General features: G+C 34.3%; 4 protein-coding genes across 4 annotated transcripts; 2 read left to right on the top strand and 2 right to left on the bottom strand.

Moving 5' to 3' along the window:
- Positions 1-468: 468 nt before the first annotated feature.
- Positions 469-6,084, bottom strand: LOC132559942 (elongation factor Tu, mitochondrial-like). Its single transcript, XM_060224578.1, has 2 exons — positions 5,681-6,084; positions 469-2,745 (listed from the first exon to the last, which is right to left on the bottom strand). The coding sequence occupies exons 1-2, from the start codon at positions 6,081-6,083 to the stop codon at positions 1,748-1,750; spliced, it is 1,401 nt and encodes a 466-aa protein (XP_060080561.1). The 5' UTR covers position 6,084; the 3' UTR covers positions 469-1,747.
- Positions 6,085-7,653: 1,569 nt separating this feature from the next.
- On the top strand, positions 7,654-19,180 carry LOC132559982 (leucine-rich repeat and guanylate kinase domain-containing protein-like). The gene is made up of 16 exons (XM_060224628.1): positions 7,654-7,860; positions 8,529-8,636; positions 9,327-9,408; positions 10,094-10,276; positions 10,661-10,785; positions 11,092-11,145; positions 11,571-11,660; positions 12,067-12,234; positions 12,882-12,988; positions 13,825-13,944; positions 14,577-14,673; positions 15,743-15,856; positions 16,148-16,349; positions 17,501-17,754; positions 18,095-18,183; positions 18,719-19,180. The coding sequence occupies exons 1-16, from the start codon at positions 7,654-7,656 to the stop codon at positions 19,149-19,151; spliced, it is 2,433 nt and encodes an 810-aa protein (XP_060080611.1). The 3' UTR covers positions 19,152-19,180.
- Positions 19,181-20,859: 1,679 nt separating this feature from the next.
- Positions 20,860-23,747, bottom strand: LOC132559973 (small ribosomal subunit protein mS33-like). Its single transcript, XM_060224617.1, has 3 exons — positions 23,614-23,747; positions 22,126-22,337; positions 20,860-21,405 (listed from the first exon to the last, which is right to left on the bottom strand). Exons 2-3 carry the CDS (start codon positions 22,329-22,331, stop codon positions 21,303-21,305), a joined length of 309 nt encoding a protein of 102 aa, XP_060080600.1. The 5' UTR covers positions 22,332-22,337; positions 23,614-23,747; the 3' UTR covers positions 20,860-21,302.
- Positions 23,748-23,847: 100 nt separating this feature from the next.
- LOC132559980 (5' exonuclease Apollo-like) lies at positions 23,848-26,913 on the top strand. Its single transcript, XM_060224625.1, has 2 exons — positions 23,848-23,931; positions 24,705-26,913. The coding sequence occupies exon 2, from the start codon at positions 24,773-24,775 to the stop codon at positions 26,747-26,749; it is 1,977 nt and encodes a 658-aa protein (XP_060080608.1). The 5' UTR covers positions 23,848-23,931; positions 24,705-24,772; the 3' UTR covers positions 26,750-26,913.
- Positions 26,914-27,645: the final 732 nt, after the last annotated feature.

The raw sequence follows: 27,645 nt of genomic DNA, 5'->3' as shown, positions 1-27,645 counted from the left end.
AGACAATATGTGTGTCCAAAATATTGTGAAATGATAAGTGTCTAAGTTTTGCTGATTGTCCTTTCTTTAAGTATAAACTGGTGCTACTGTGGTTCACACTTACAGAACATGACATTAAGTCCCACATTCACATTGTCCTTTCTTTAAGTATAAACTGGTGCTACTCTGGTTCACACTTAGAGAACATGACATTAAGTTCCACATTCAATATCCAATGTGGCAGTATCTAGTAATAGATGAAAGTACCGATATATTGATTGAAATTCATCATTTACAACTAATATAAATAACCTCTACCTGTATTTTAGAGAAATCCTTAAATTCAAAAAGTGTCTGGTAAATCTTCAACCATCATACTTCAAAGAAATAGTCATAACATTAATTGTTTAAGCACAGTGTATGGATGATGGATGGACAAAGGGATGAAGGTTGATTTGATCAGCTTAGCATACAAGAAAACACACAAGATTGGTATTAATCTGATTTATTTTAATCATCACTCAATATAAGAGACAAAATGACAATGACATCATGACAAGACGATTTCAAAAACTCAAAAAAATCATCCGTGGGGAAGTTTTATATCAAAGTTTGATGTTATCATACTTCAACTCTCACTAGTATCAGAATACCATACCAAAATTTCAGAGAGTAAACCAAATTGTTTTCTTGATAAAACACTAATAGGATCGTCAAGTACCTCAGGTTATATCTGCTAGTGATTTTGAAATGACAAAACCTAAAACGACCATGCACGTCTTAAAAATGAACAATATTTGAAAAACACTTACTGCAAAATATCAAGTATTGACTTGCCAAGATGTCAACACACATAAACAAGAAACTAATGTACAGTCAACATTATCATTACTAAAACTGAGAGTTTATAATCAGTAACATTAAAGATGAGTGTACTATCAGAAAACAATAACACCAAAGACCAAGATCAAAAATATTTTGGCTGGTATTTTTTTAAATTCAAATATACAAGTTGTACTTCCTTTGTACAATCAAAGTTTTAACATTGATGCACTGCTCAATATAGATCTTTGCTATTGGTTTCCCAGATTAAACACCCAAATTGCATATACACTATGTATGTATCACATATAATTTGTTCAGACAAGGTACAAATAATTCTTGCTGAATAAGGTAAAAGAAAATATTCAAAATTTAATTTCAAGAATTCAAAAATTCTCAGTTGGAAAACTTCAGGTATAATGAATGAAAAAAATGACTTTTGCTTTCTGCATCTTAAAATATTGAATATCATTCAACTAGATAGCCACCATTCATAGAGAAACATGATTTGGCATCAAGTTATGTGGAGTGATTAAAGTTTTCGAAAGCGTCTTTCATATACATTTACAAATAATTTTGTACACAATTTAATTTTACCAAAAAACACATTTGTTCCAACGTCTCTGTCCACTAATATTCTGTAATGGACCAAGCTCTACTCACTTCAGATCACAAGTTTTGAACAAGTTTTGAAAACTTTATCACGTTAAACTTTGGATTTATAAACTTGTATATTGTAGCACTAGAGTAGGTCTGCAAATGAACAGCCTTTGTGTAGCAATGGAATCCCTTGCATCTAAATTATCATGCTTATATTTATAGAACTCTTTCTTACATTAAATACAACAACATTGACGATACCTTCAATGGTATACTATGATTCAAATACTTCTATATCTTTCCATACTGAACCATTCTCACAAAGAACTAGTTGATTATAATTCTTCTATTTCCCAGCCTCCATCTCAGCCTTCTTTTCTGCTTTTTTCTTTGCTGATTTCATCTTTCTCCTGTCCCCAAGATAGGTTTCCATGTCGACGTCAGGATGGATGGTGGTCACCACGCCATACCCTGTGGTAATGTTGGCATCCCGAATGGTGAAACGCTGTCCGACATCCATACACATGTTCTTCAGAAGATACATGTCAACTGTAGCATCTTCGCCTGGCATTAACAAGGGTTTGCTCTCTGTTAACTGAAAGAAAACTGGACATCGCCAAGTTGTACTGTAAATCTGGGCTTGACTGCCTTTCACAAAGGGAATCTTTCTTCCACCTTCTTCAGCACTTAGCATGTAAACTTTTGCTGTAATATTATTTACTGAAAGAATGGTTCCAGGTTTTGATAGTGTCATTCCTTTCCTGGCATCAGCTTTTTTCAGACCCCTCAAAAGTGCTCCAAGTTGATCTCCAGCCTCTGCCCGATCTAGACTCTTATTGAACATTTCAATTCCAGTAAGTAGAGTTTTAATAGTGACCCCATGACCTTTAAGCTCAACTTCATCTCCTTTATTTACAACACCGCGCATAACCTGACCAGACACCACTGTTCCACGACCAGAAATGGTAAAAACAGACTCAACTGGCATAAGAAAATCTTTGTCTAGATCTCGAACCATATCAGGGATATAATTGTCAACTGCATCAAGAAGTTCCCTAACTTTCTCAGCTCCGAGTTCGTCATTGACCCCTTCAAGAGCCTGCAAAGCTGAACCAACAACAATAGGAGTATTTTCCCCATCAAATCCAAACTCATTAAGTGTTTCTCTGACTTCCATTTCCACCAACTCGATCATTTCTGCATCAGCGGCATCGGCCTTGTTAATGAACACCACCAGCTGTTCAATACCAATTTGTTTCGCAAGAAGTAGATGTTCTCTAGTTTGTGGCATAGTTCCATCTGTAGCTGCCACTACTAAAATACAGCTATCCATCTGGGCAGTTCCTACAAAGCAGAGAAGGGAAACGTTTATTGTATGCCTATCATAGGACTAATTTTTTATCACTACTAATGGTTTACATGATAGTCAGTGCAAAATTTAGGAAAAAACCTAAAGCAAATGTAATATTTTCTCTTCTGAAAATTCCTCGATGCTCACTATTTTGAGAGATCTGTCATTCCCATATCTCCAGCTCTATTGTTCAGTGCCTACTGTTCTCACAAAGTATACTCATTTTTTCCACTTCATAATTCTCAATCAAACAGGAATGCTATCAATTAATGTTCAATTACCAAGGTTACAAAGATGAATGCGTTTCGGTATTTTACGCAGAAAAAGCATATGGGAAAATACAAATTTTCAGAGGCATTTGTTACTTCAGTGTATTTTGAATGTTATGGCAAGTTTACTTCTTCACATCAAATACTCAGCAGTTTTTTTTCTGTCAGAAATGGTTAAAAAGGAATATATATATATATGTAATTTTCAAGTATATTTCAACGATCAGCTGCAAAGCATATGAATGCCATACATATATAGAAATTCTGTCTCTAATTTTGGCTATCATTAGCTACCAAGTGGTTGATCTACACAGCTTATATGTAGCAAGAAGCTCAATACATATCGGGTCAGAATAATTTAGGTCACAATACTTCGTATAGCAGTATTCCAGCAAGAGTTCCTTGAAATACAAAACAAACAGCTTTCTTGGAATCAAACTAGGAAATTGCTTTAAATGGTAGAAATTTATGGGTAGATATATATACCTGTTATTTTGGAATAGCTAAATTCAAGAATGCAAAAATGAAAATGTTTTTTCAAGAAAATGCTACTCATCATTCAAATTATATCAGCTACACCCTATTACTATGGTCTAAAAATGAAAGCAAAATTTACTACAAATGGATTTGAAAGTTGATTTATTATCAAAGACTCAGGAACTACAAGAGAAATTACTACTTGCATTCTAACCTAAAATATCCTATATCATCAACAACTCCAACATGATTTGTGAACTTAGTCAATCAGTGCTTGTAGTCTGCAAGAAGCTTGTCCAGATTAATTCAAATTAAAAAATCCAATCAAATATAAAGTATTGAATTTCATCAATTATCAATGTTATATTTTTATCATCATTAACTTATTACCTAGACAACAATTATGAATAAATTCTATCTAGAGGTACTTCAGCTCGCTATTCAATTTCAAAACTTTGCATTTCTTTGTAAATATATAACTTTAACAACATCGGTGTAAAAACAGTATGTTTACAATTCAAAACTTCAAATGCTAGAAATCAAAGGTACAATGAAAATTATTACAAGTATATACACCTCCCCTTGTTTCCTGTTAAATAAGATAAATATGCTCCTCCAAAGATTTCGGGGAGTATAATAAAGTAATGACATCACCATTCTGAGCACTGAATAATGGCCAGGCCACATAAAGGCCGGGCACTGTGTTAGCAAATTTGTTCATGGAGAATGAATCCCCTTTGGGATTCCTCCATGCAATTGGGACTTATCAGGCCCTGTAAACGCTATTCTGGAAATTAAGTCAGGTTGACTTACCTTCTGTCCTGTGTCTCCCACTAAAAAAATGATTGCATGCGTTTCTATAATAGCACACATTGCCAGCCAAGATATTTTTCATCTTCAGAAAAGCCACAATTCTCTTGTGACACTAAGCTGTCCCCAAATGGATAGTGTTCAAGAGCATTCCTTCCTGCTCTTGATTATGCTCTTTAAAGATTTCATCATCACTAACACTGTTCCACACATCTTCTGATAGTGACATTTTGAAAAGTTGTTATATTTTTTATTTAAGTTTGTGCAACTGTACTGACTAGGTAGAAATCTTGAAATCTGAGAAAACTTTTTAATTTCCTTCCAGGGATTTTCTGGAACATGTTCTCTTTCTTGAGACAACTGACAAACATTTTTAAGTCATGAGACATATCAACATTTGTTTGTTTATGAATGACTGAAGTCTCCAAGATTCATCGAGTCTTCAGACTTTGATTACTGATCTTAATGAAGCAATGAATAATGTCTGTATCTATTGAAATTTTCACGGTGGTACACAAGGCGGGTTACTAGCCAATATTTGAAATAGACTATCTCCACCAAATGAGTAGAAATCCTCCATCATGTGTTTCAAAATGACTGACAGAAGTATCTTGTAAAAATATCTAACTTGTAATGTGTATTAGTATAGAAATGCATAAAAATATATTATTCGTGCAAGACACCAGGACACAAGGAATGTCAACCCAACTTAATTTCCAGAATAGACTTAATAAGACCTGATTAGTGATTCCGATAAGAGACATTTTATTAACCATCTGATATAAATGAGTCCAAAGGAGGACTCTAAAAAGGGATTAGTGGAGGTAAGCAAATTGAGGTTGCGCTTAACCTGGCAAAAAACACATTGATCAGGTAGGGAAAACCACAAATTTGTGTACAGCATTCAAACTGGCCTATTATACCTATAATAAAATTATTTGCACGTTGGAAAGTACCGAAAATAGATGCTGTGCTTCTGGTCTATATTATGATAGTTATTGCTATGATGGCAACCGTTACATAAGCTTCCAAGAAGCCAGCACTTTGAGTTTACATATTTTTGAAAAATAAAAACATTAACTTTGTCGTAAATTAATGCGAAATTTAATAACGTGATGTAAAAGTTACTGTTTAACAATTGCGGCTATTTATCATAACAAATCCATACACCAATTGGCGTATAATAGGCCAATTTGTGAATTACACAAAAAAATGTGGTTTTCCTCGACCTGTTGATCCGATACGCTGTTATGAACACCTATTGAATTGTATGATGTAGCAGCAACAATAGCAAATGTTTAGGATTCTGCTTCTTTACAAACAGACAATTTCTGGATCCGTCAAAACAGGTAACGTGACCTCTCATTCATACCTGTTATCATATTTTTTATGTAATCGGCATGCCCCGGACAATCAATATGACCATAATGACGTTTTTCTGTATTGTATTCCACTGTAGCAGTGTTGATTGTAATCCCTCGCTTCTTCTCCTCAGGTGCTCTGTCAATATCGTCATATTTGAGAAATTTTGCTCCCTTCTTTTGGGAAAGAACTTTAGTGATTGCCGCTGTCAATGTCGTCTTGCCGTGGTCCACGTGCCCTATTGTACCGATGTTCAAGTGTGGTTTTTCTCTCTTGTAGACCTTTTTCTGTCCTGGCGCTGGCGGCTTTTGAAAAATACTACTCGATACAGACAATGTCCTTTTGCATAGTGCCAATTTGGAACTGAGAAGCCGGTTGCACAGAACTTGTCTAGAAATCAACGCCGCCGCCATGTTGGGATATCTTCTAAATCACGATTTTGCGCATGTCGGAAGTAAAATGTTAAGGATGCCGAGTCTCTTGTTTTGAAAATAATTCACACATGCGGTAATATTGCTCTCGTCACATAATGTTCTAGACTTTTTTTGTAGAAAACATATATTTCATTTTTTTTGTTTTGTTTTTAGTATTTAACACATTTGGGAAACAGTTACATTTAAAATTTCATCACACCTTAAGTATTGTCCAGTAAATTATATAGCCTTGGACGTATTACACATGTATGAAATATTACTTACTGTGACGCCACTATAGATCATATCACATACGGCATTATGACATATCATGAACAACTGAAACTATATAGTGGGAGATATCTAAGTAACAACAAGCGAACACAGAGACGATCTCTTTGGGTGTTCGGATAGTCTTGTGATTAATCATGGCCGTTGCAATGCTATGACCAAGAATCTGAATGGTTTCTAACAGACCTTAGATGTAAAGGGTGACTACATGTGTTCCGTCTTTTGTTTTGTTTTGTTTGTTTTTTTTTTAATCAATTCTTTTTCAACTTTCTGGGTTGCCCAATCTGGGTGCTCACATGTTTTCGTGGTGCTATGGATGTGATTTTGTTTTTTCTTCTTGTCTTGGTATTCTGTAACAATCGTTTCACATCTGTTGACCACGTTTCGTACACAACGCCTGGCTTCTGGTGTAAGGGGTGGTGCGATCGGAAGTTGAGGTATTGGCCAGTGTGCGTCCTTTCCCTATAGACCAATACTTTGATTGTACCGTCATCTTTCTTTACAGGGAAAGTTTACAGGGAGAGTTGTTTCATAATATTTTTTATGTAGAATAACTAAGCAAATATGAGGAAATGTGCACATACATATTATGCAATGGCTGCGGCTGGTGAGTTTGGCAATCATTGATTGCACTTGCCATTGTTTCGTTTTTAGATAAGAGTATCAATGAAATTGATGAATGCTCTCCGAAACTATTTATAGTTTTTTGAGTGATGCTTAAGAAAAATTTAAGTATGACAAATAAGAAAGGATCGTGATTAACTCCTAAGTGAAGCAAAAGTGAGTTATGGTTTTTGTACACAACACTTATCGAGATCTATCTACCTATGAAGTTTCATGTCGATACTTTTTATATTTTTCGTGATGAATGTCACTAACAAGGAGCATAAGATTATATATCCCTTCGCGGAGCAAACAAATGGTATGACTCTATCTTGTAGAATGAGCCATGTGATGAATGTCACTAACAAGGAGCATAAGATAAACATACAGGCATTTTAGAGACCTAGATACGCCCAAGGAACCTTAAAGCTCTGACGTGCAAAATACTATACGAGGATATCACCTCGCTGAAATTTACATAATGCGAAAAACGAATTCATTATATATTTATAATAATTCCTAGATTAACTATGGCTATATTAAGTATATTACATTTTTTAAATATTTGAAATATGTTAATATCTTACATTATCCCTTTAATGGAATATTACTCTAGCATATCACTGTACATCTATTTGCTGCGGCGCTGTTTGTTTCTAGGCGAAAGGAAACAAATATGGCGGAAGGTAATAGCACTGTTCACTCTTCTCCGGTGATCGACGGTAATGTTGTGCATGTAGGAGGCGAAACTCACGTGCTGAATTATGATGCAAATATTCTAACCCTGGAAAATGAAATAAATAATTCAGATGTCATTGATAGAGAGGAAGGTATTTACGAGTTAGACGATGCGGATGATGAAGTTGATGAAGAAAATATCGAGGTAAGGGACAGAATACGTTAAAATGTTCTAAACTTACATGAAAAAGAATAATATAGTACATAACAGGTATTGTTTTGAAACGAATTCAATTGCTTACTTGACACATTTGTCATAATGGTGTGTTTTAATCTTAATGTGGAAACATTCAGAAATGTCTGACACGCCGTTCAAAAGAGTGACTTCAGTTAATGTAAACATACAGTAGGACAGCCCAGACTCTAGACTGAGGTTCCTCGAGGTTTCACAGCCAACATATAGCATTTAAGATACTTTGATAAAGGTAGAAAGACATGAACAAACGCAACATACGTACACAATGTGGTTCTTTACCTATAGACCACGGCTGGGACATGCATGTATAATCAACAAACGGGGCCAAGTGGTTTCGGTACCAGATTGTTTTGGTTAATGTTTTTAATTAGGTTTTTAAGATGTGTTGTCATTTATAAATATTGCTCATTCCGTTACTGATAAACTGTTCACTGAAAATAACACTCTAGCTCAGTGTAAACCATTTTGCAAGCACCAAAACCACTTTAGTAAGTACCAAAGTAGCAAAAGAAACAAATCGGTAGCGAAATGACTAGAACTCCAACAAACACATGTTATAGTGCAGATGACTGCAGGTACTTGTGATATGAGTCTATTTCTCCTGTGAACGTTTGCAGCTATCCCCTGGTGGGATCCTGGATGAAGAGACCATTGGTCGAGGTCTGTCTAACTTGGGACGATCAGCTGATGGATCCATGCAAGTTTATCTTCATGTGACTGTGCCGGTAAATATCAACAAAGGCTTGTTAACACAGATAGATTTTAGTTAGTTTGTGATTTTTTTTTTTTTTTTTTACCTATTTTGTATTATTCTAATTTGTATTGTGTATAATAAGACACCAGAGCAGTACGGTGTCACATTACTGTTAATATTTATGATTGCTTTAATTTGTAATTGATGCTTTTTTTCCCTTTTTTTAGGCAAAAGAGCATTACAAATATTCTGTGTGATGTTAGATTAATTAAGAAAATGGATATCTGTAGTTGAATAATATTGTTGAAACAGTTGAAATTTACTTGCTTGTAACATTGTTTTTTCTGCCTCAATGGGAAAGGTTTTTTTGCCCCTATTAAAATTTTTGTTGCCTATCCCAAGTATAGCTTGCACATTAAACTTGGGATGGTAAAAGGCATAGTGGTAATACACTTTAACCTAGACACCCAGAGTTCATGGTTTGATTCCCAAATGGAGATGAAAAAATATTGGGTCACCTGTCTGACTGCATGTGTTTTCCCAAGGTACTCTTCTCTCATCTCCAAATTGTTAAAGTCAACATCCATGAAATATAACAGTAACATGTATCTGCTAGAAAGCATGATTAGTATTTTTGTTAAAACAAACAAAACAAAACAAAAATAAAATGGTATAAATTTTAAAAATAGGCATTTATAATGTAGAAAAATTCTTCTTGCAGGGATTCAGTCTCAAAGATATTGCGATCATGGAAATGTTCGTCCATCTTCAAAAAGTGGAGCTTCCCTACAATGAAATAACAGGTAACAGTATAATGCAAATGTTAAATGTTTGATATTCAGTCCATCATGTATCACCTTTTTCTAATACTTGTAAGCAGAAAAAATTCTTGAAATTCACATTTTAATAAAAGCCTTTATTATGTTCAGTTCATTAAGAAATTTTCGAATACCTGTAGGGGTTGGTGACGGTTTAATAATAGAACTGTAGAAATCTTTGGCACCTTTTTTACTTTTATAAAAAAATTCAAATAGAAGTGGTATAAAAGGCTGAAAGAGTCCTAATGGATGGAAGTCATGTTTTCTCAAGAAACACTTGATGGCTGTAATCAAGCCACAATACTGTAAATAGTTTGTATTGATTAAAGATTTATGACGAAACTCATCAAAGGAGAAAAATGTCAGATGATCAGAATTTTTAATTAGGTCATTGATGGTATATATACCAGCATTAAGCCATACTGGATAGAAGACATATCTATTGCCCACTTGAATGTCGTTATTGTACCATAAAGGGTTTTTTAAATTGGCTCAGACTTAATTTTTAACAATTATTAGAGATAGAGGAGGGTAGAGAGGGGTCATGTGGGCTTGAGGAGAGAAAGTATTGTACATGCATTTTAATAGCATACCGGGTACATTGTTTTACACTTAAACAAATATTCTTGAATTGGTAATAATTGGTCAAGAATTTATTTTTGAATTTCAGATCTCAGTCCTCTGAGTCACTTGAAGTACCTTTTGATCCTAGACGTCTCCCATAATAAGATTAATCGCCTCCTTGACTTTGAGCCACCAAAAAACCTAAAGGACGTAGACCTTTCCTACAATGAGATCACAGAAATGTCAGATCTGTCACAGCATCACTATCTGATGAAACTCAACCTAAACCGTATCCTTTATATTGTCTACATTGATTCTTCAATTTTATTCAAGCGTAATGGACCAAGTCTTTATAGAATTGTAAAAATTACCACTGAATTGTAAACTTGTATGTGCTTGTCATTTTTTCAAAATTTCATTTTATGTACACACTACTCATGTATGTAATGACCTTTTAAGAAATCACATGTTTGCTCTTTTTGACCAAAAATTTAGAAAAGCAAACAAAGGACACCAGGACTTAATTTTTAATTACGTGCAGAAGAAAGAATTTTAGCCCGAAAGATAAAGAAATCTAGATGCAGAATACCTGGATTTCTTTTTCACGTTTTCATAATGAAGGTGATATAATCTGATATGTAAATTTGGCCAATAAGCCTTGACCGCACCATAGACAACCAAATCTCTGAAATAGGTGGTCTTGAGAACTGTCAGCGACTAAACACTCTACAGTTAGCCCACAATAAAATCTCCAGAATACAGGGACTGAATAACTTACCAATACAACATCTAGATCTGGTAAGTATTCAAGTGTAGAGAAATTCAGTCGAAACAGCATATGTTGAATTAATTTGGAAAGAACATTCTGTCAAATAAAACTTTTCAGCAGTTAGTATTACATTCCTGTGAACTAGAATTTCAATTTTTGTTAACACCAGTATTACAAGAACTTTAGGCATGATAAAAAATGAAGAAAAGAGATTTATTTTGCTAAATGTTACTCATATGTACATATTTAGTGTAAGATGCTGCTATACAATGTATATTATATGATAGTATAGTATAGACAGATCATGTCTGCATTTTACCTGTTTTAATTTTCAGTGCCATAATCAGATTAAAAGGATTGAAAATTTAGAAACTTTGAAGAAATTACAGGTAAGAATGAAAATTTTGACATTCAGTTTGTAATTGTTTTAAATTTAAATTAAAAAAAAATGAATGTTTATTACTTATTTAAACATGTAGGCAGTAACAGTTCATAAAGTGGAGTGATAGTATGATAAGGTTATAAAATAGGTCTTTGGCTTTTCTACAGAGCTTTTTTTGATTGTAAGTTAAACAATACAGAAAGGCTAATAATAACTAGAGATATGGGCCTATTTTGGAAAAACTTTATACAATTGAAGATTATTTTTTGTAACCGTAAAGTTTCTTAAAATTCTTGTTTGATAGTATTTAGCATGACTTTGACTTTCAGAATATTATGATAGCATAAATTGGTAAATATTTCTTTATTTGTAATATTTATCTTATATATCATACTTTATTATCATGTGTAATAAATTTTTTTCTGATAACAGAGAGTGAACTTTTCTGGAAACAATATCCGAAGCATGAAGGGATTACAGGAGCATGACCTTTTGGAATCCATCGACCTTGAGGACAATGAGGTCAGATAAAAACTAGTTTGGAAAAAAAAATCGAATTCTAAAATCAATATATAGTGTACTCCATTGCAATACAAAACTGATAATTTGATATTTCAATTTTATTTTATACCAAATGCATGAGATTTGCATGTTCTTGTAAACTTATTATCAGTTGATAATTAATGCAAGGTCTTTTAGAGATTGGATTGATAAAGTTTATTTTAAAATTGTTTGGAAATATGTTGTATACCATCATGAATGTAAATAGAAAGATTTATTCAGTCAATGTAAGAATTATTATCAAAACATCAATGAATGAAAATTCAATCTTAAGTTAGACCTATTGTTGTTGCAGTTGGTTGACTGGGTTCATGATAGTTTTCTCCAGCTTTTGATTTTCTTTTCTGTTATTTTTATTGTGCAATAGGTGATAGATATTTCAGAAGTTAAGTACATACAAGACTTGGAGATGTTGCGTGTGTTGAATTTACTAAGGAACCCAATCCAGGAACTCCCCGACTATCGACTGTCCATACTCTATAGGATGCAAAGATTGAATGAACTTGATCGTCACCGAGTGGAGGCAGAAGAAAAGGTAACAAAACAACAACACCACTGACCTCCATGATCCATCAGTATTTCAGATGAGAGGAGGGTGGGGGGCAAGAAAGAAAGTATCTATAAGAAGTAGTGTACACATTTAGAAGTAGTGTACACTTTTATAAGAAGTAGTGTACACTTTTATAAGAAGTAGTGTACACTTTCATAAGTAGTGTACACTTTCATAAGTAGTGTACACTTTTATAAGTAGTGTGCACTTTTATAAGAAGTAGTGTACACTTTCATAAGTAGTGTACACTTTTATAAGTAGTGTACACTTTTATAAGAAGTAGTGTACACTTTTATAAGAAGTAGTGTACACTTTCATAAAAAGTAGTGTACACTTTCATAAGAAGTAGTGTACACTTTTATAAGTAGTGTACACTTATTAGCTTTTTTTCTTTTTTTAAGCAGTGTACATACAATTTAAGTTTTGGTGAAAGTTTTTATGATCTACTGGAAGAATTTTTTGTTTCCATTTGAAGTGATATTTACAAGCATACATTTAAAATCCTTTAAAATTCAGTGTACATTGTCTGTTACTGGTATGTCAGCACCATATATGGCATGATATAACTGTACATGTTATAATGATGATTTACCCTCGAAGTTTGCTATGTTACGGATTTTCCTACCTTTCAGGTCGCGTCAGTAAACATGTTTAATCCCCCACTAGAGGTGATTGCAGCCAGGGACCATATCATGCATGTTGTTTATTCCTTCCTACAGCTTAGCAGAGTCCTCGACAGGTAAGTCCTTGTTAAGAATCACAAATACCAAATTTTTCTCTCTGGTAATAAACCCATCCTACATATTACTAGTTAGTCCAATTATTAACCGATATGTTTTGCCTCGTCCCATCATAATTAATACTTTTACCCCTGGGCTAATTGAGGACAAATATTATTCACAAGACAATAGCTCTGCTTGTTATTAATAACTGGCATTTGGGAACTTGCAGTTCTCTTGGGCTGAGGATGTCTGATTTTCTGACTACACAGAAATAACAGCTGTTCATTGTAATCAAACAAAACCAAATTTAGGAATCCCTATTTATTCATTAATATTTTCAATGTTTCTTGAAGACATTCTAAATCACAAACATTTGATTTCTTTTAATGCATAGTTATCGTTCTTAAACAATTTTTTGTGTAAAAATATTAATTGCCTGCCTTGCTGAATGCAACTTCCCAATCCAAGGGTATTCAATACAATAAGCTCTCTTTTTATTTTAATTCTCTAATGGTTTTCATCTCTGATCACCCATCTCTATGTGTATATACATTACACCAAAGTTTGTCAGTAGTTAAGCAATACCCACTAAGCTAGTTGGAAAATGAGATACTTATATTGAACACCTTTGCAAAGTTGATCTGTTGTGGAAAATGTTAGGAACAGCCAAAAGTGATTAAAGTTTAATGAGCATTGTTTCACTCAAAATCACTGTCTATTCATTAAACTTCAAAACAGCTAGGATATCTGTAAAATTGTCCATGCTTGAAATTCAAAAAGAAATCTTTTGATTTCAAGTTGTTATCATTTTTCAGTTTGTGTAATATAGAGATGCATTGCATTTTTTTTCCAGCACTCTGCCCAGTATTGAGACTCCATACCCTATGCTAGTCCTGGTTGGGCCCCAGGGATCTGGCAAGAAGGACCTTGCCATGAAGTTGGTGGATGAGTTCTCAGATTATTTCGGATATGCGTGAGTAAAAATAAAGTTATTTGGGTACCATGTAAAATATCTCCAATTACTGTACTTAACATATATAGTCATGTACATGTATTTTTCATTTTTATCTATTTTTTTTTCTTTAACAAATTTGGATATATAGTCTTTTTACATACAATAAATACACATAGTCTCGATGACTTTTCAGGTCATCTGACCTTCCATTGAACTGAAAATTGGCAATAAAATGCTGACAAGTAGTTGTTGCTTTTAAGCCAGGTCAAAACTTTGTTATCTGGAAACAACAGCAGCCATTTTTTAACATAATTGCATATGCAATCATAGTTTTCCTGTTATAAACAAATTTTGAAATTTACAATTACATATAGTAGTAGGTGTATGTACAATGACAAAAGTTGAATTATTAATAAAAAAAAATTCTTGAAAAGACAACATATTGTAGTTCATGTGGAACTGTGTCTGCAGGAAATCAAAATCGGCCAGTGATACATATATTGCTCAATGTACCATATTCTTAAAGAATGAAATATGTTAATCTTGACTTATGAATTATCTTTGATAATGTGACAATAAGATATACAGAAAACTCATTGTTATGGGAGGAACTGCTGTTTGATGGAATTTAATTTTTTTTTCTTATGTAGAGTTTCTCACACAACACGAAAGATGCAGCCAGATGAGACAGACGGGGTCGACTACCATTTCGTGACTCTGGAAAAATTTGAAATGGATATCAAAATGGTAAACACTTAAACACACTCTCATTGTTACTGTTATAAGGTACATTTCTGACTCAATAATTCTCAGTAGCCTCAACTCAGTCCATCAGTCTTGATACTTAATCAGCTTTGAATTTTAGAAGACAAACCAACAGCATAGATTCCCTGTAAATATTAATAAATCCATCAGCCTCACTTCCCAGTAGATAATCCATCAGCCTCACTTCCCAGTAGATAATCCATCAGCCTTACTTTCCAGTAGATAATCCATCAGTCTCACTTCCCAGTAGATAATCCATCAGCCTCACTTCCCAGTAGATAATCCATCAGCCTTACTTTCCAGTAGATAACCCATCAGTCTCACTTCCCAGTAGATAATCCATCAGTCTTACTTCCCAGTGGATAATCCATCAGCCTCACTTCCCAGTAGATAATCCATCAGCCTCACTTCCCAGTAGATAATCCATCAGTCTCACTTCCCAGTAGATAATCCATCAGTCTCACTTCCCAGTAGATAATCCATCAGTCTCACTTCCCAGTAGATAATCCATCAGCCTCACTTTCCAGTAGATAATCCATCAGCCTCACTTCCCAATAGATAATCCATCAGCCTCACTTCCCAGTAGATAATCCATCAGCCTCACTTTCCAGTAGATAATCCATCAGCCTCACTTCCCAGTAGATAATCCATCAGCCTCACTTCCCAGTAGATAATCCATCAGTCTCACTTCCAAGTAGATAATCCATCAGCCTCACTTCCCAGTAGATAATCCATCAGCTGCCAATCCCAGCTGATCCATCCATCTTCATTCCCAGCAGATAATCAAGACTCTTAGAAAATCATCTGAGGCATACTTAATTGTATTGGTGTATTTCATATCAATCAAACGATCATTTTAATGCTTATTGATCCTTTAAATCAACAAATTTTAGACATTCAGATAAGACCATGACTGTCCCTTTCATGACTGTTGGAGTTTACTGGAAGTATATCGATTTCCTGTATTTCTTAACAACCAATAAACAAGAAAAGATAGAATACAGATAGAATTAAGCCGATAAATTAGAAGATTTATCTTTTTTTCTCACAGGGCCAGTTTATCCAGACATACCAATACCATGGAGATTGGTATGGTCTGCAGATGGAGTCTATTGAGAGTGTGGCCAGGGAGGGGCTTGCCTGTGTAGTGCATATGGAACTGGAGGTAATTAAGGCCATGCTAATGGCTTTTCCACTCTGCTATACACAATTACAACACAACACATCAGATAAATATATCATAAAGGTTGTTATTTTGGAGGAGTGTTTTTTTTCACAATTTTTGAGGATTTAATAAAGTTGCAAAACAGAAAAAGAAAATTGATAAAGAGAACCATAATCAGTTTCAGTAAGTCAGTAAATCCGTTTCTCAACCATGAAATTTTGAGCCATTGAGAAAAAAATCTTAAAAGTAACCCAATAAAATACAAGCTGATTTAATCAAATTTGCTGACAGGGAGTGCTGACGGTTAAGAACACCTATTTTGAGCCACGCTATGTACTGATCATGCCGCTGGGTCGAGACTGTCATGAGAAACGCCTGCGAGACAAAGCAACCTACACAGAGGGTCAGATAGAACACACACTTTCCCGGGCCGATCTATATGCTGGATACAACCAAGATCACCCAGGATTTTTTGATATGATGATCGATAGTGGTAAGTTCTGTTGTTGATAATCATGAAGTTCATTAGATACTGGAACTATTTCTATCATTTGTTATGTCTATTCTCTAATTCAGTCAGTTTAGTAATATAATGATATAGTTCAAGTTGACTGAGCATATATGTACTGGAATTATTTAAGTATTTTTGGTACATGATCTGCATTACCAAATTTTCCTAGGTTTCCTGAAACAAACTGTATATCATTATGCAACATTTTCAACTTCTCCAAAACCCCTGAACTAATTTTGCAGGAACCTTCCTTCTTCAAAGATTAACCAAATTTGATAATAATAATGTACTCAACCCACAGATCCAGGTTTGCCCATTGGTGAGGGTAAAGTTTACTGTAGTTTATATAGGAAAATGATATTATTGGGTATATTTTGTTCATATTCAATTGGAACTTCATTTGTATTTTAACCATGGGATGAGGTTTTGATGTTATGACAATTATGAACCCCACCTGTAGTCTCCAGAGACTATGGGACGGGACCATATAGGGGTCACATCAAGATTTACACTAGTACATTTACATACTGACCATGGCTAACTCCAGAGTCTCACATTCATTCCTGGGGAGGGAAGGGGGGAGGAGTTCATTATAATTAATATAGGAAAAATACATTTTCAGCATCGTTCATTTCAATGCCAAATAATTTGGACTTTGTAAGAATTATAAGCATATGGTACTTTGATGGTATGCACATATTGGCCAAGGCTGAATCCCAAGGACCTGAGGGGAGGTGCCTGCCAAAAGGGGTCCAATTGACTGAAATTTCAAAAATCTTCTCAAGACACAGATATGGTAGAATAAATTAGTCTGTGATGGAAGGATCTTTGGTGCTTATAAAAATGTGTATTCTATGACCCAATGATCTGACGTTTCCCCCAAGGTGGGGATAAGTTTATTCAAATTAATTTACATGACATTTTTGGGCATAATTTAAACTTGGTTTACATTTGCAATGTACATGTAGTTCAGATAATTTTTTATTACATGTTTCAATGACAAAAACGACAGCTTTTATAGGTGAGGTCAGTATGGGCCTCTTGATTATGAAATATAATATTGTACACTAAGTGTAACTTTGCCTTTAAAAATTATGATAAAGAGAAAGAACATGTCATGTTTTTCTGTTCAGATGACATCCAGGTCGCGTACAAACGTTTGCGTCGTCTGGTGATGGACTATTTAGGAATCAGTCTCAACAGGTCACCCGCAGGTTCTGTGGACGGTGACGCTGAAACACACGTAGAGACTGACGTCCATGGAACTACACAAATAGGAACAAGGACATGGTCAAAACCAAGTATCGCAGATAGCGCTGGAATGTCTCAGGCTTACACGCGAGCCAAAGCTACTCAGTCACCTGTTCAGTCAGGCAGAGGCATGCTGGTATGCTTGTTTCATAGAGATGAAATGCACATATTATTTTTCTTGATTTTTATTCTTGAGCATTTTCCATACATTCATGGTATTCCAAAAAAATTGTTGTTGATTTAACATAGCAAAGTTTTAATCAGATATTCAAATTTGAGAATTCCATTTCAATTAATGTTAAAGATACATTAATATTAATGTTTCATTGTTTTATTGCAGAATTTTTTTTGCATATTTCATGAAAATTTGCAGATTTGAAACAAAATTTACTTTTTTAAACGTTGTATTACTGGTAATCATAATTAGATAAAGAAAAAAAAAATTCCCTTCATAGATTTTATTGTGTTAATTACAGGAAGAGGCATCATGGAGAAGAAGACACAGTGCTGCCAGAGATGCAGTTTCAGGCTACATACCACCACTGTTTGAGCAGATAGTTACACAGTCAGTACAGTGTATAGTGCTTCTGTCCGATGCTTCTATGTCAAACCTTTCAGTTAGGATTGAATATACAGCAAACTATAATCATGTACTGTCATGCTGTTATAAAATTGGCAAAAACAGGTCTTATTATAATACAATGCTTAAGTTGTGTTAGAAACCCATCAGTTTCCAATTGCAAAAATATACACGGCTGATATGATTTTCCCTTCAAACTTGTCAACTGTGGTCACTTTTCTGTCTGACTACTGTCATTTTAATGTAACTTGTTGTTTACTTTGAGTCAGAATTTCGACTGCTTGGATATTCTCCAATTATGTATATGGTGTATTACTTGGTTGCGTTTCACAAATAGCGATCTCATCATACATCCACGTCCTACATTTACTTTTTGATATATATAAAGTCTTTTTCTTTTCCAAATATTAATTGTTAATTGTTTTTAAAGTTTTTCTTACAATAGAAATGTATCATAATTAGCAGAGGACCATTTAGTGGCAAAAAGGTTTCTATAAACCACCGTTATAATTATTTACAGATACCCGAAGACAGCACCTCAGACAGTGGAAGGTCAGATGGGCTTAGGAGACGGAGAGGTCAGCAGGTCATACTCGGCCCCTGTCCAGAAACCACCTCATGCTGAATCAGATGAGGACAGTTCCAGTGACGAACGCTCAGACTCCATGTTATCAGTGGCTTCAGCAGGTGATATGGGTGGAGGTTCGCCAGAAGGTTCAGTTCATGGTGGGGGTAAAGGTCCCCAGTTACCAACGGAAACCATGAACCCTTTAGAATTTATGGAGGAAGAAAAGGGGGGTAAATCTCAAACCAGTCAACAAGAAGAACTTAATGCACCAAGACCACCTTCTGCCCCTCGACCCGGTTCAAGGGGTCGGCCAGGATCAGATCGACATAAAGTGCTGCCACCTATATCGCCAATTCCAAAAGCAAACTTTATTCCTGAATATTGATTGTAATTATTTTGCTATTATTAATGACTTTATGGCTAAAACATTCTCATTTTACAAATGTGACTATAACTGGGATTTATAGCTATGTGGCACTAGTAACTGAAGACAACAATGGGCCTGGTATTTATTTTTATAATGAGATGTATGTGTGATTATTAACTTGATAAAGAGTATCATTAATGCTTTATATTTTATATCAAACCAGGTGTATATAACGCACATTAAAGTGAAAGTCCTCTACACATGAACGTCTATCAGTTTACACCCACTCTACTCAGATTGACTTTGATATTTTGCAATTCATTGTGTTAAATATCTGAGAGAATGTTCTGCAGTTTTATCACCGGCAGTTCATTAGAAGCCCCTGCTCTATGCATGTATGAATTTGATAAAAAAAAACTTGGCAGGTTTCTATCAATATTAGACAGGACTTCTAGCATTTGTACATCATGTCTTACTATATTGTAAAAAGTTATCTCACTTATGTCAGGTGATGCGATACATACATGTGTATATATTTATATACTCATGTTCATGCCCCTCCCATTTTAAGGAATGGCATATACGGTTGTAGTAATTCGCATCACAGTGAAAAATTTAAGCAATGCTATATGTTGAGAACTTCTCAATAGTTTTGTTTCATATCTATTACACAACAGAAACCTCTACAGCTCATTAGATTTTAGCTTCAGGTTTGTATAGGAAGTTGGGGGGGGGGGGGGGGGGGAGGTAATTGGCATTCATATGTCTTATAGACATTTTATCTGTGATAACGCCAAAATATCTTGAACTGAAAATTAACTTTCTTTCATGTCTCTACCTGTAGTCTTATTGTCTTCACCTTGAATGAAGATCCAAATGATGTTTTTCTCATATACATATTGTATGTATGATTTTCAAAACCGAAAATTTTGTTTTGTTTTACATAGGAAATCCTATGTGAACATTTTCTTATGATGCACTTTGAAAATTATATTACAGAATATGAAAATATTTGTATATTCTATGTAGATGATTGGATGAAATAAAACTCAAATAAGCCTGATGTTTTGATCCTTATTCCAGCATCTTAAGTAGGAAAAGATGTTTGTGAAGAATACAATGTAGACTATGAAGATATGGAGAGTCCAGTACTCCTGGTTGTTTCGAACTTTGTTTAATGTAGATATTGTCAGGTAAAAACACATTTAACTACAAAGTAATGCTAATAAACAAATAAATGTGTTTCATTTTGAAGAAAGCAGAATGACAACATCATATATCATACAAAAAGGTCACAAACTCCAAGGACAGTGACAGATTAGTTTTCATACCAGCATATTAGATAATGCAGGATTCTTTCATAGACGATTGTTGGGCTTTAAAGATCTCCTATGAATCTTTCTTTATATCATCATTTAAAAACCTCTTTGGGAAATGAGCAGTTTTCCGTCAGTCTCCAGCATAAAAAATTTGACCTCATAGCTAATGTGTTTCTTTTTCATCAAAATGTATCAGTTTCCAAATTTAATTGATAAATAGTGATGCGCTATCAAGCATGGCTGAAAGGCAATCTTAAAATCTCAAAATCAGATTTTTTTGGTGAACTATTAAAAGATACATAATTATATTGAGGACGTATTGGACCATATCGCTAATCAACTAGATGATGCTCAAAGAAATTACAACTTTTTATGCTGTTTGGATACAAGAAAAACAAATACGGTAATATTCACCATTCATTTAATCCTCAAATGTTATACACAAACAGTTACATTAGATCACTTTCGCTCTGGTAAATGCACTCAACTTAATTTTACAGAAAACTTCAGGTCATATATCGCAGTCATAATAGAACACCATAGAACACCAGTATACTGCATATAAGTAATTTAAAAGAATCGGTATATGTTGCATGATATCAGAATAAGAGAAGGTTCAAGATTTAAAAAAAAGGTAAAAGCTTCATATTCATATTTCACCTCAATACAAAAACTGATTCTAACTGCTGTGTTTTTCAATAGGCATACCAAACTTGAAATTATTTCCAAGCGAAGGTGCTTTTAAAAGTGTTCAAATAATAAATAAATGCTTCAAACAACAAGAGTTTTCCATTTTGCAAACATTTTTGTTTTGTTTTCTTCATTTACTGTCCATTCATCACACATCTGCTTATCTGCGCGTGGCCCGTCTTCCTTTACCTTTCTCTGGTTTGACTTTGCCCTCAAGAAAACTCATCCTCTCAAATTCATTTTTAACATTTAAGTGGGGGTCTCTGGAAAAACAAACAAGAGTATCAGTAAAACTGAAGAAGGCTTTCCAAAACAACTTCAATGGAAACAAAATTTTCACAAAGGGCAATAACTCATAATTGAGGAGTTCAGGCCCTGACATTGGTATATTGTCTTATTAGTATGACAATTGATTACCTCAAGTTTCATTATCCTTGTTTAAATGCAAGCAAAGTTGTACTCCTAACATGAAATTTTAACAAAGGACACTTAATGCAAGTCCTGAATTTGATACAATGCATATTGTCTTAGTATCAACTATGTCAGTATGAGTACACACCAAGTTTCATGATCCTTGCTTAACTGTGGGCAAGATTATGCTCTGGACTCGAAAGGCCAGAAAGATGGACTGACAGACAAAATCAGCGACTACATGTATATGCTTTGGGGAGCATAAAAATCAAGACCAGGGCTGTTGATAGGTATACAGCACAGTAAAAGTTAAAAAGGATGGTAAATGAAAAGTAAATATTTAATCATTATCTGAGTATTGCCTTCTGTTTGGTTTGTAAATATTGCAGCATCTCAACTTCAAAGAAAGACTGACCTTAACAATCATGCTAGGATCAATTCCGATTTCTTTAATTACTTTCAGAATAAATGTATCAAATGCAGGTACATGTATAGTTCAAAATTACTATTTTAGTAATTATCTTTAAAAAAATTCATATGATTATATAAACTTTTGTTTTCTTATTACATACCTGAACATTCCAAATGCCCGAAGCTTGAATTCTAGCCTGTTGATGACTTTGTAGTTTGGATAGTAGTCAACAACCTCTGGACGTAAATGATAGGGTTTATCTCTGAACATCCTCTCCACTTTTTTGGACCTGGCATTTGTTTGTCTAGTAACATCACCAAATATCCTGGCAGCAAGTCTTCCCATGCGCTGGGAGTATTGTGACATTTTTTTCTGAATAAAACAATGGGATAAATAGTTTGTGTAATGCTTACAGGTATGTGTATACATTCACACACTTCTAGGATATGTTTACATTAAGTAAATATTCAGTTGTACATGTACAAACATTGCCATCAACTAATTTTTCTTTTTTTTATTGTTACAAGTAATGTTTAAAAAGTCTGTAAATTTGAATTCAAAGTTATTACATTTTGTCCATTGAGAACTTCCTATATCATACTGCCTTTATACATTGACAAAACAGAAATCTCAAATGCAAATTTTTGCAATTTGATTTTTTGCTTGAATTTAGTGCTTATCACAATATTATGAAAAGATCTATGTTGCTATGTTTCTTAGTCTTCTACCATTTCTGTGGATTGTTAATTGTAATCTTTTGACTGGTAAAAGAGATGACCACTGTCTTCAAAGTATATAATATTGGACAAGGGTTGAAAGTGTCATATTTAACATTTTCAAGTAGGTCAAAAATCCAATATGGATGTCCCTCTATGAATTCCCATTGAGAAAGTCTAAGAAGGAGAATTGCTTTAATATTGTGGATCTTTTTTCAGGTTTGACCTGTTGTGTAAATGGAACACCATACACATACAGACTGTGCAGAATATTCACCATGTCCTTGTGCAATGTATTTATTTGTGTGAGTATACATTTGTAAAAAAAAAAAAAAAAAGGAAAAGAAAGAAAGAAACATAATTGTTTAGCTTGTTCCCTTTTACCTCTCAAATGATGAAGCTTAAGCCAGACAATTCCTTACTATTTAAAGGGCATTGAGAAACTCGATTGGCATTTATATATCAACTTCATATCATTCACAAATGACTTTGGGCTATTTATTATATTATGACAAAAATCATTCTTCATAGTTAAACAAAGTAGAAATCCAAAACGAAATTTTCAAAGTTCAATGAAATCAAATTGCCAATTGAGGCTTGAGGAAAATCGAACTCTGGCAACAATTACAGAAGAGTTAGATCCCTGTGTCGTTTGTTATATCAATTGTACTCATATTTAATTGGAATTTTTCGGAGTCTGTGATAATATTCATTGCCATATCTATTGACACGAAATTGATATATCACCATGGAATTACATGAGCGTACAATTGTGCATCATTAAAGCACTTACATGTGAGGTCTTTTTCCTTTTCGTGCGAAATGGTTTGGGCGATATAGCTTTTCAGGGCGGTATGGTTGTCAATATGAGGCGAAATAGTTATAAAATCGCCTATCAACGAGATAAACTTGACGAATCCATATATACTTACTACTCTGTAGTTGTGACTTATGCTGAAATGTTCACGGCTTGCTTCGATAAATTATACGTCCCATTCATGCACTAGCATCCCTTTAGTCTAACAGTGTCCCAGCTATATAATTCACAACCGTGCTCTCCTTGACAAGACAACCGTGTAAGTCAGATGTTTGAATTAGTCAGACGTAACAGCCTCTCGCATAAAACATTCTCGTAACAGCGATCGATGTGTGTTATAAAAGTGGGAATGAAAACCGGAAATTCTCCAGCCCGGGAAAATGTGTTTTTCAAATGAGCATAATTTCATAATGCCTTGAATGTTATTCACCTGGTAATGCTGACACTCTCTTTAATTATCGTTAGAAAGTTTCGATAACAGTAATGTAATGACTATCCCAATGTGGACTACTAACATCGATCATTACTGACTTTGTAAAGGGGCAGATCTAGAGAAGGTTTAATTTAACGTCTAGTTTTATGCAACTTCAATTCTTGGACCGTGCTTAGACTAATTAATATGTATTGACCTCAAGAATTTAAACATGCCAAAAGTAGCTCTCTGAATTGCATCTTTCATGTAGGGAAGTATATATATATATAAGTATAATAGAGAGAACAATAGGAAAACTAGACTGTTTATATATACCTATGTAAAGTTACAGCAAAGAAAATCTAGTCAGTTATTCTTGCTGTGTTTATGTACCAGTTTTCTCCAAAAGGAAATAACTGATTTTCAAAATAAATTGTAGGCCCTAATATAAAGCTAAGAATTAATTCTGTTAACCTTTGTGACAATTATTTTTGTTAACATTTGACAGTTAAAAACAAAATGCATGTTTAGGCTATTTACAACCTAAATATCGCCCAATACATTCTTCACCACTCTCAGCTTGAAAATAAAGGAAATCATTATTTAATCAAGTCATTTATAATTATTTGTTTAAATGTTTTGCCGACATATCACTTGATGCATCTTTTTATTTGCTTTGGTCTTTGAATTAATTTGATGTATGAAATTAGCTAAATGTCAATGGAATTCATACACTGTTATTTACAACATGAATATATCAGACTAATAAAAAGTTTTGTTTTGTTTTTTTATAGTAATCCAAAATGAAGACAAACACTCGGATGAATCAGATTCCCTACAGAAATGGATCTTTATTCTGATCATGAATGGCACAGTTATCCAAGGCACACCCATTGCTGTGGACTTTTGGAAGATCAGAGAATGTCCTTCCTCAAAACTCTTTTTTCTTACCCATCTTCATGGTGACCATATTGTTGGCCTTTCATCATCATGGAGACATACTATTCATTGTTCTCCAATGACAGGAGAGCTCCTGACTCAGTTGTATGGAATTGAGGAATCCCTTGTACGACCTTTAGAAGTCGGTACTTCACATATCCTTGACCTTGACGACGTTGATTGTGAGAAGATGTTGGTGACAGTTTTTGATGCTAACCATTGTCCTGGTTCAGTCATGTACTTATTTGAAGGCTATTTTGGTCGGATATTACACACAGGAGATTTTCGTCTTTGTGACAATATGATGAGCCAATCAAACAGAGCGTTGTTTAATGACATTGACCTCCTGTACTTGGATAATACCTACTGTTCTCCCAATTGTGTTTTTCCATCTAGAGATATTGCTTTGAATGAAATTTTGTCTATAATTAACTCACATCCTCATCATACTGTGGTTGTCGGAATGCGAAATCTTGGGAAAGAAGACATGTTGGCCAACATCGCACTGAAATGTAAGGAGTGGATATCCATCCCAGCTACAATGGAGCAACGTGTTAACCTGCTCAAACTGCCCAATGTGTTTGTCGTAGATGATGAGAGCTGTAGAATACGAGTTGTGAAATTTCAGGCAGTATCCAAAAAAAACATTGATACTTGGAACAAAGTCACTCCAACAATAGCCATTCTTCCGACAGCTCTCTATCAGGGTTTGGGGTTCAACAGTTGCAACAACAAGACCAACATATTTACTGTGCAGTATTCTGATCACAGCTCCTTTCAGGAATTACACAAATTTGTTTCCACGGTGAAACCACACAAAATTATCCCAATTGTTAAGGCAAATTCAAGGGGACCTTTTGGTGTAGACATCTCTGACCGCTCTAACATGGGTTGTTTTTCACATCTTTTGAATAAAAAGGATAGAATTGGTATAGTGCTTGATATTCCAGAATCCGTACAAAAATGGATGTACAATGTTTCTAGTAACTACGGCAACTTAAGAAAAAGGAGAAATGCAAAGGTTTTGAAAGCCAGACAGAAAAAAAAATCAGTATCCCAAGCTAGAGGAGTTGTGTTTTCTGACGGTGATGAAGATGTGTGTTTTACAACAGTTACTTTGGAAAATATCGATAATGAAAACAGAGAGAAAAATGGTTCAGAAATGTTAAAAAATAATGACTACAGCATATCACCTTTGTCAAAAAAACAGAAGACAGAGTTAGAAAATAGGCAACCTCAAGTAAAGAATACCTTACTGGATAAATGGTTGTCAGTGAGTGATATGCAAAAAGATGTAACGAAGAAAGATAGAAGTCATCCACGTTATAGACCATTGCTTTTCAAGAAGAGCAAAGGAAACAGCTTTAGCTCAGAGACACAATCAAGAGGGAATAAAACACTTATTACTTTAGATACATGTAGTAGCCATTTATCAACAAATTCTGATCAGGAGACAACAAACAACACACCTATTAATCTGAAAGAGGAAAAGAACTCAGATGTTGAAGATGTGATCATCCTTGATGACACTAGTAGTGATGGTACAAGTACATCACTACGAAGGGGAGATAACTCCACAACAGATTACATAAATTTTGTTGACGACTCAGTGGATGTCATGAAAACAAAACAGGAAAACCATAGAAAATCACTCTGTAGTGAAAGTTCAGAAGAGGATAATAAAAAAAGTGATCAATCATGTTTTCATAAACCTGAACCGTTTGTTAAGAAACCTTGTAGACAAAGTTCTGAACCTAAATTTCAGATGAAGTTCTCTGTAAAGCCATTGACCTGTGGAAGAAAGAAAATGTCCAAAGCAAAGTTTTCCTCGATATCTGCTGCAGGAGATAGCAAAGACAATGTTGTGTTCAGTGTGATGCCGTTGTGTCAGGGCAGATAATAATCAGTTAAATACTATTAGCCATAGCTGCCTTACTATAAGGCATGTCAATACAAACATAACTTCCAAGTAATCAACACGTTTGTATTCATGTCATGCAATGTGTATTTCTCTGTTAATTTATTATGGGAAAGAAGAAATATTGTTAAGACCCCAGTGACTATTGATATGTAGTTTTGAAATTTTGATGTTTTCTCTTTAGAAAATATTTTATGATGCAAATCACTCTCTTGTATTCTTTCTTTCCAACCACATCAATTTGGTCCGAGTCATTACAGTAATTTTTCATTTGTCAGCGTGTAGCATGTTAGGAAGACAGTCTTTCAAGTTTGTTCAAATTAGTGACTTTGACCTTTCAAGGTCACAAAGGTCAACTGTATTAATATCATTAATCAACTCAAAATTTATTATTGATATTGGAGCTGTATATATCAAGTTTGTCAAAGGAATGACCTCAACCCACTTTCAAGGCTGAAGAACGGTTGATTGTGTAAAAATGTTAATACATTTTCTTCTGAATAGCTAATTTATATAAAAGTTCATTGTCCTTTGTTCCAGAGTCTGCTAGGGTGAACTTGTTTCTGGTATTTTTGTAAATAATATGAATGATGTCATGTTGACTTATTACTTTCAAGGCTGTAGGGGTCAAGTATGTTGAAATCTTCAAATAAATTTATGTGATTAGCTAATTCCAGTGGCCTTCCTTCAAGGTAACAAGGGTCCATTTTATGTAAATTTTTATTGTCTTTTAATGGATGAATAAAAATACACAGGGTCAGGATCTTGGTTTTCTTGATGTCACGTAAGACGCATGTGACACAAAAAGACGCTTTCACAGTATTTCATAGCACTTGTCGATAATGAACTTAGTGTGATCATAACACAGGGCAAGCTTA

Source organism: Ylistrum balloti, unplaced genomic scaffold (genome assembly GCF_031769215.1).
Source record: "Ylistrum balloti isolate Yb309-2 unplaced genomic scaffold, AGI_CSIRO_Ybal_v1 Utg371000, whole genome shotgun sequence".
Taxonomy (NCBI): domain Eukaryota; kingdom Metazoa; phylum Mollusca; class Bivalvia; order Pectinida; family Pectinidae; genus Ylistrum; species Ylistrum balloti.
Note: the sequence above shows the minus strand (reverse complement) of the source record. Positions and strands in the feature narration are given on the sequence as shown.

Excerpts from the sequence above, each read along its gene's own strand:
- LOC132559942 (XM_060224578.1), bottom strand. The coding sequence starts at position 6,083 with ATGGCGGCGGCGTTGATTTCTAGACAAGTTCTGTGCAACCGGCTTCTC. Across the intron at positions 2,746-5,680 it reads CATAAAAAATATGATAACAG|GAACTGCCCAGATGGATAGC; the intron begins GTATGAATGAGA and ends TCTGCTTTGTAG.
- LOC132559980 (XM_060224625.1), top strand. The coding sequence starts at position 24,773 with ATGAATGGCACAGTTATCCAAGGCACACCCATTGCTGTGGACTTTTGG.
- LOC132559973 (XM_060224617.1), bottom strand. The coding sequence starts at position 22,331 with ATGTCACAATACTCCCAGCGCATGGGAAGACTTGCTGCCAGGATATTT. Across the intron at positions 21,406-22,125 it reads CGGGCATTTGGAATGTTCAG|AGACCCCCACTTAAATGTTA; the intron begins GTATGTAATAAG and ends TTGTTTTTCCAG.
- LOC132559982 (XM_060224628.1), top strand. The coding sequence starts at position 7,654 with ATGGCGGAAGGTAATAGCACTGTTCACTCTTCTCCGGTGATCGACGGT. Across the intron at positions 11,146-11,570 it reads AAACTTTGAAGAAATTACAG|AGAGTGAACTTTTCTGGAAA; the intron begins GTAAGAATGAAA and ends TTCTGATAACAG. Across the intron at positions 16,350-17,500 it reads TGATATGATGATCGATAGTG|ATGACATCCAGGTCGCGTAC; the intron begins GTAAGTTCTGTT and ends TTTTCTGTTCAG.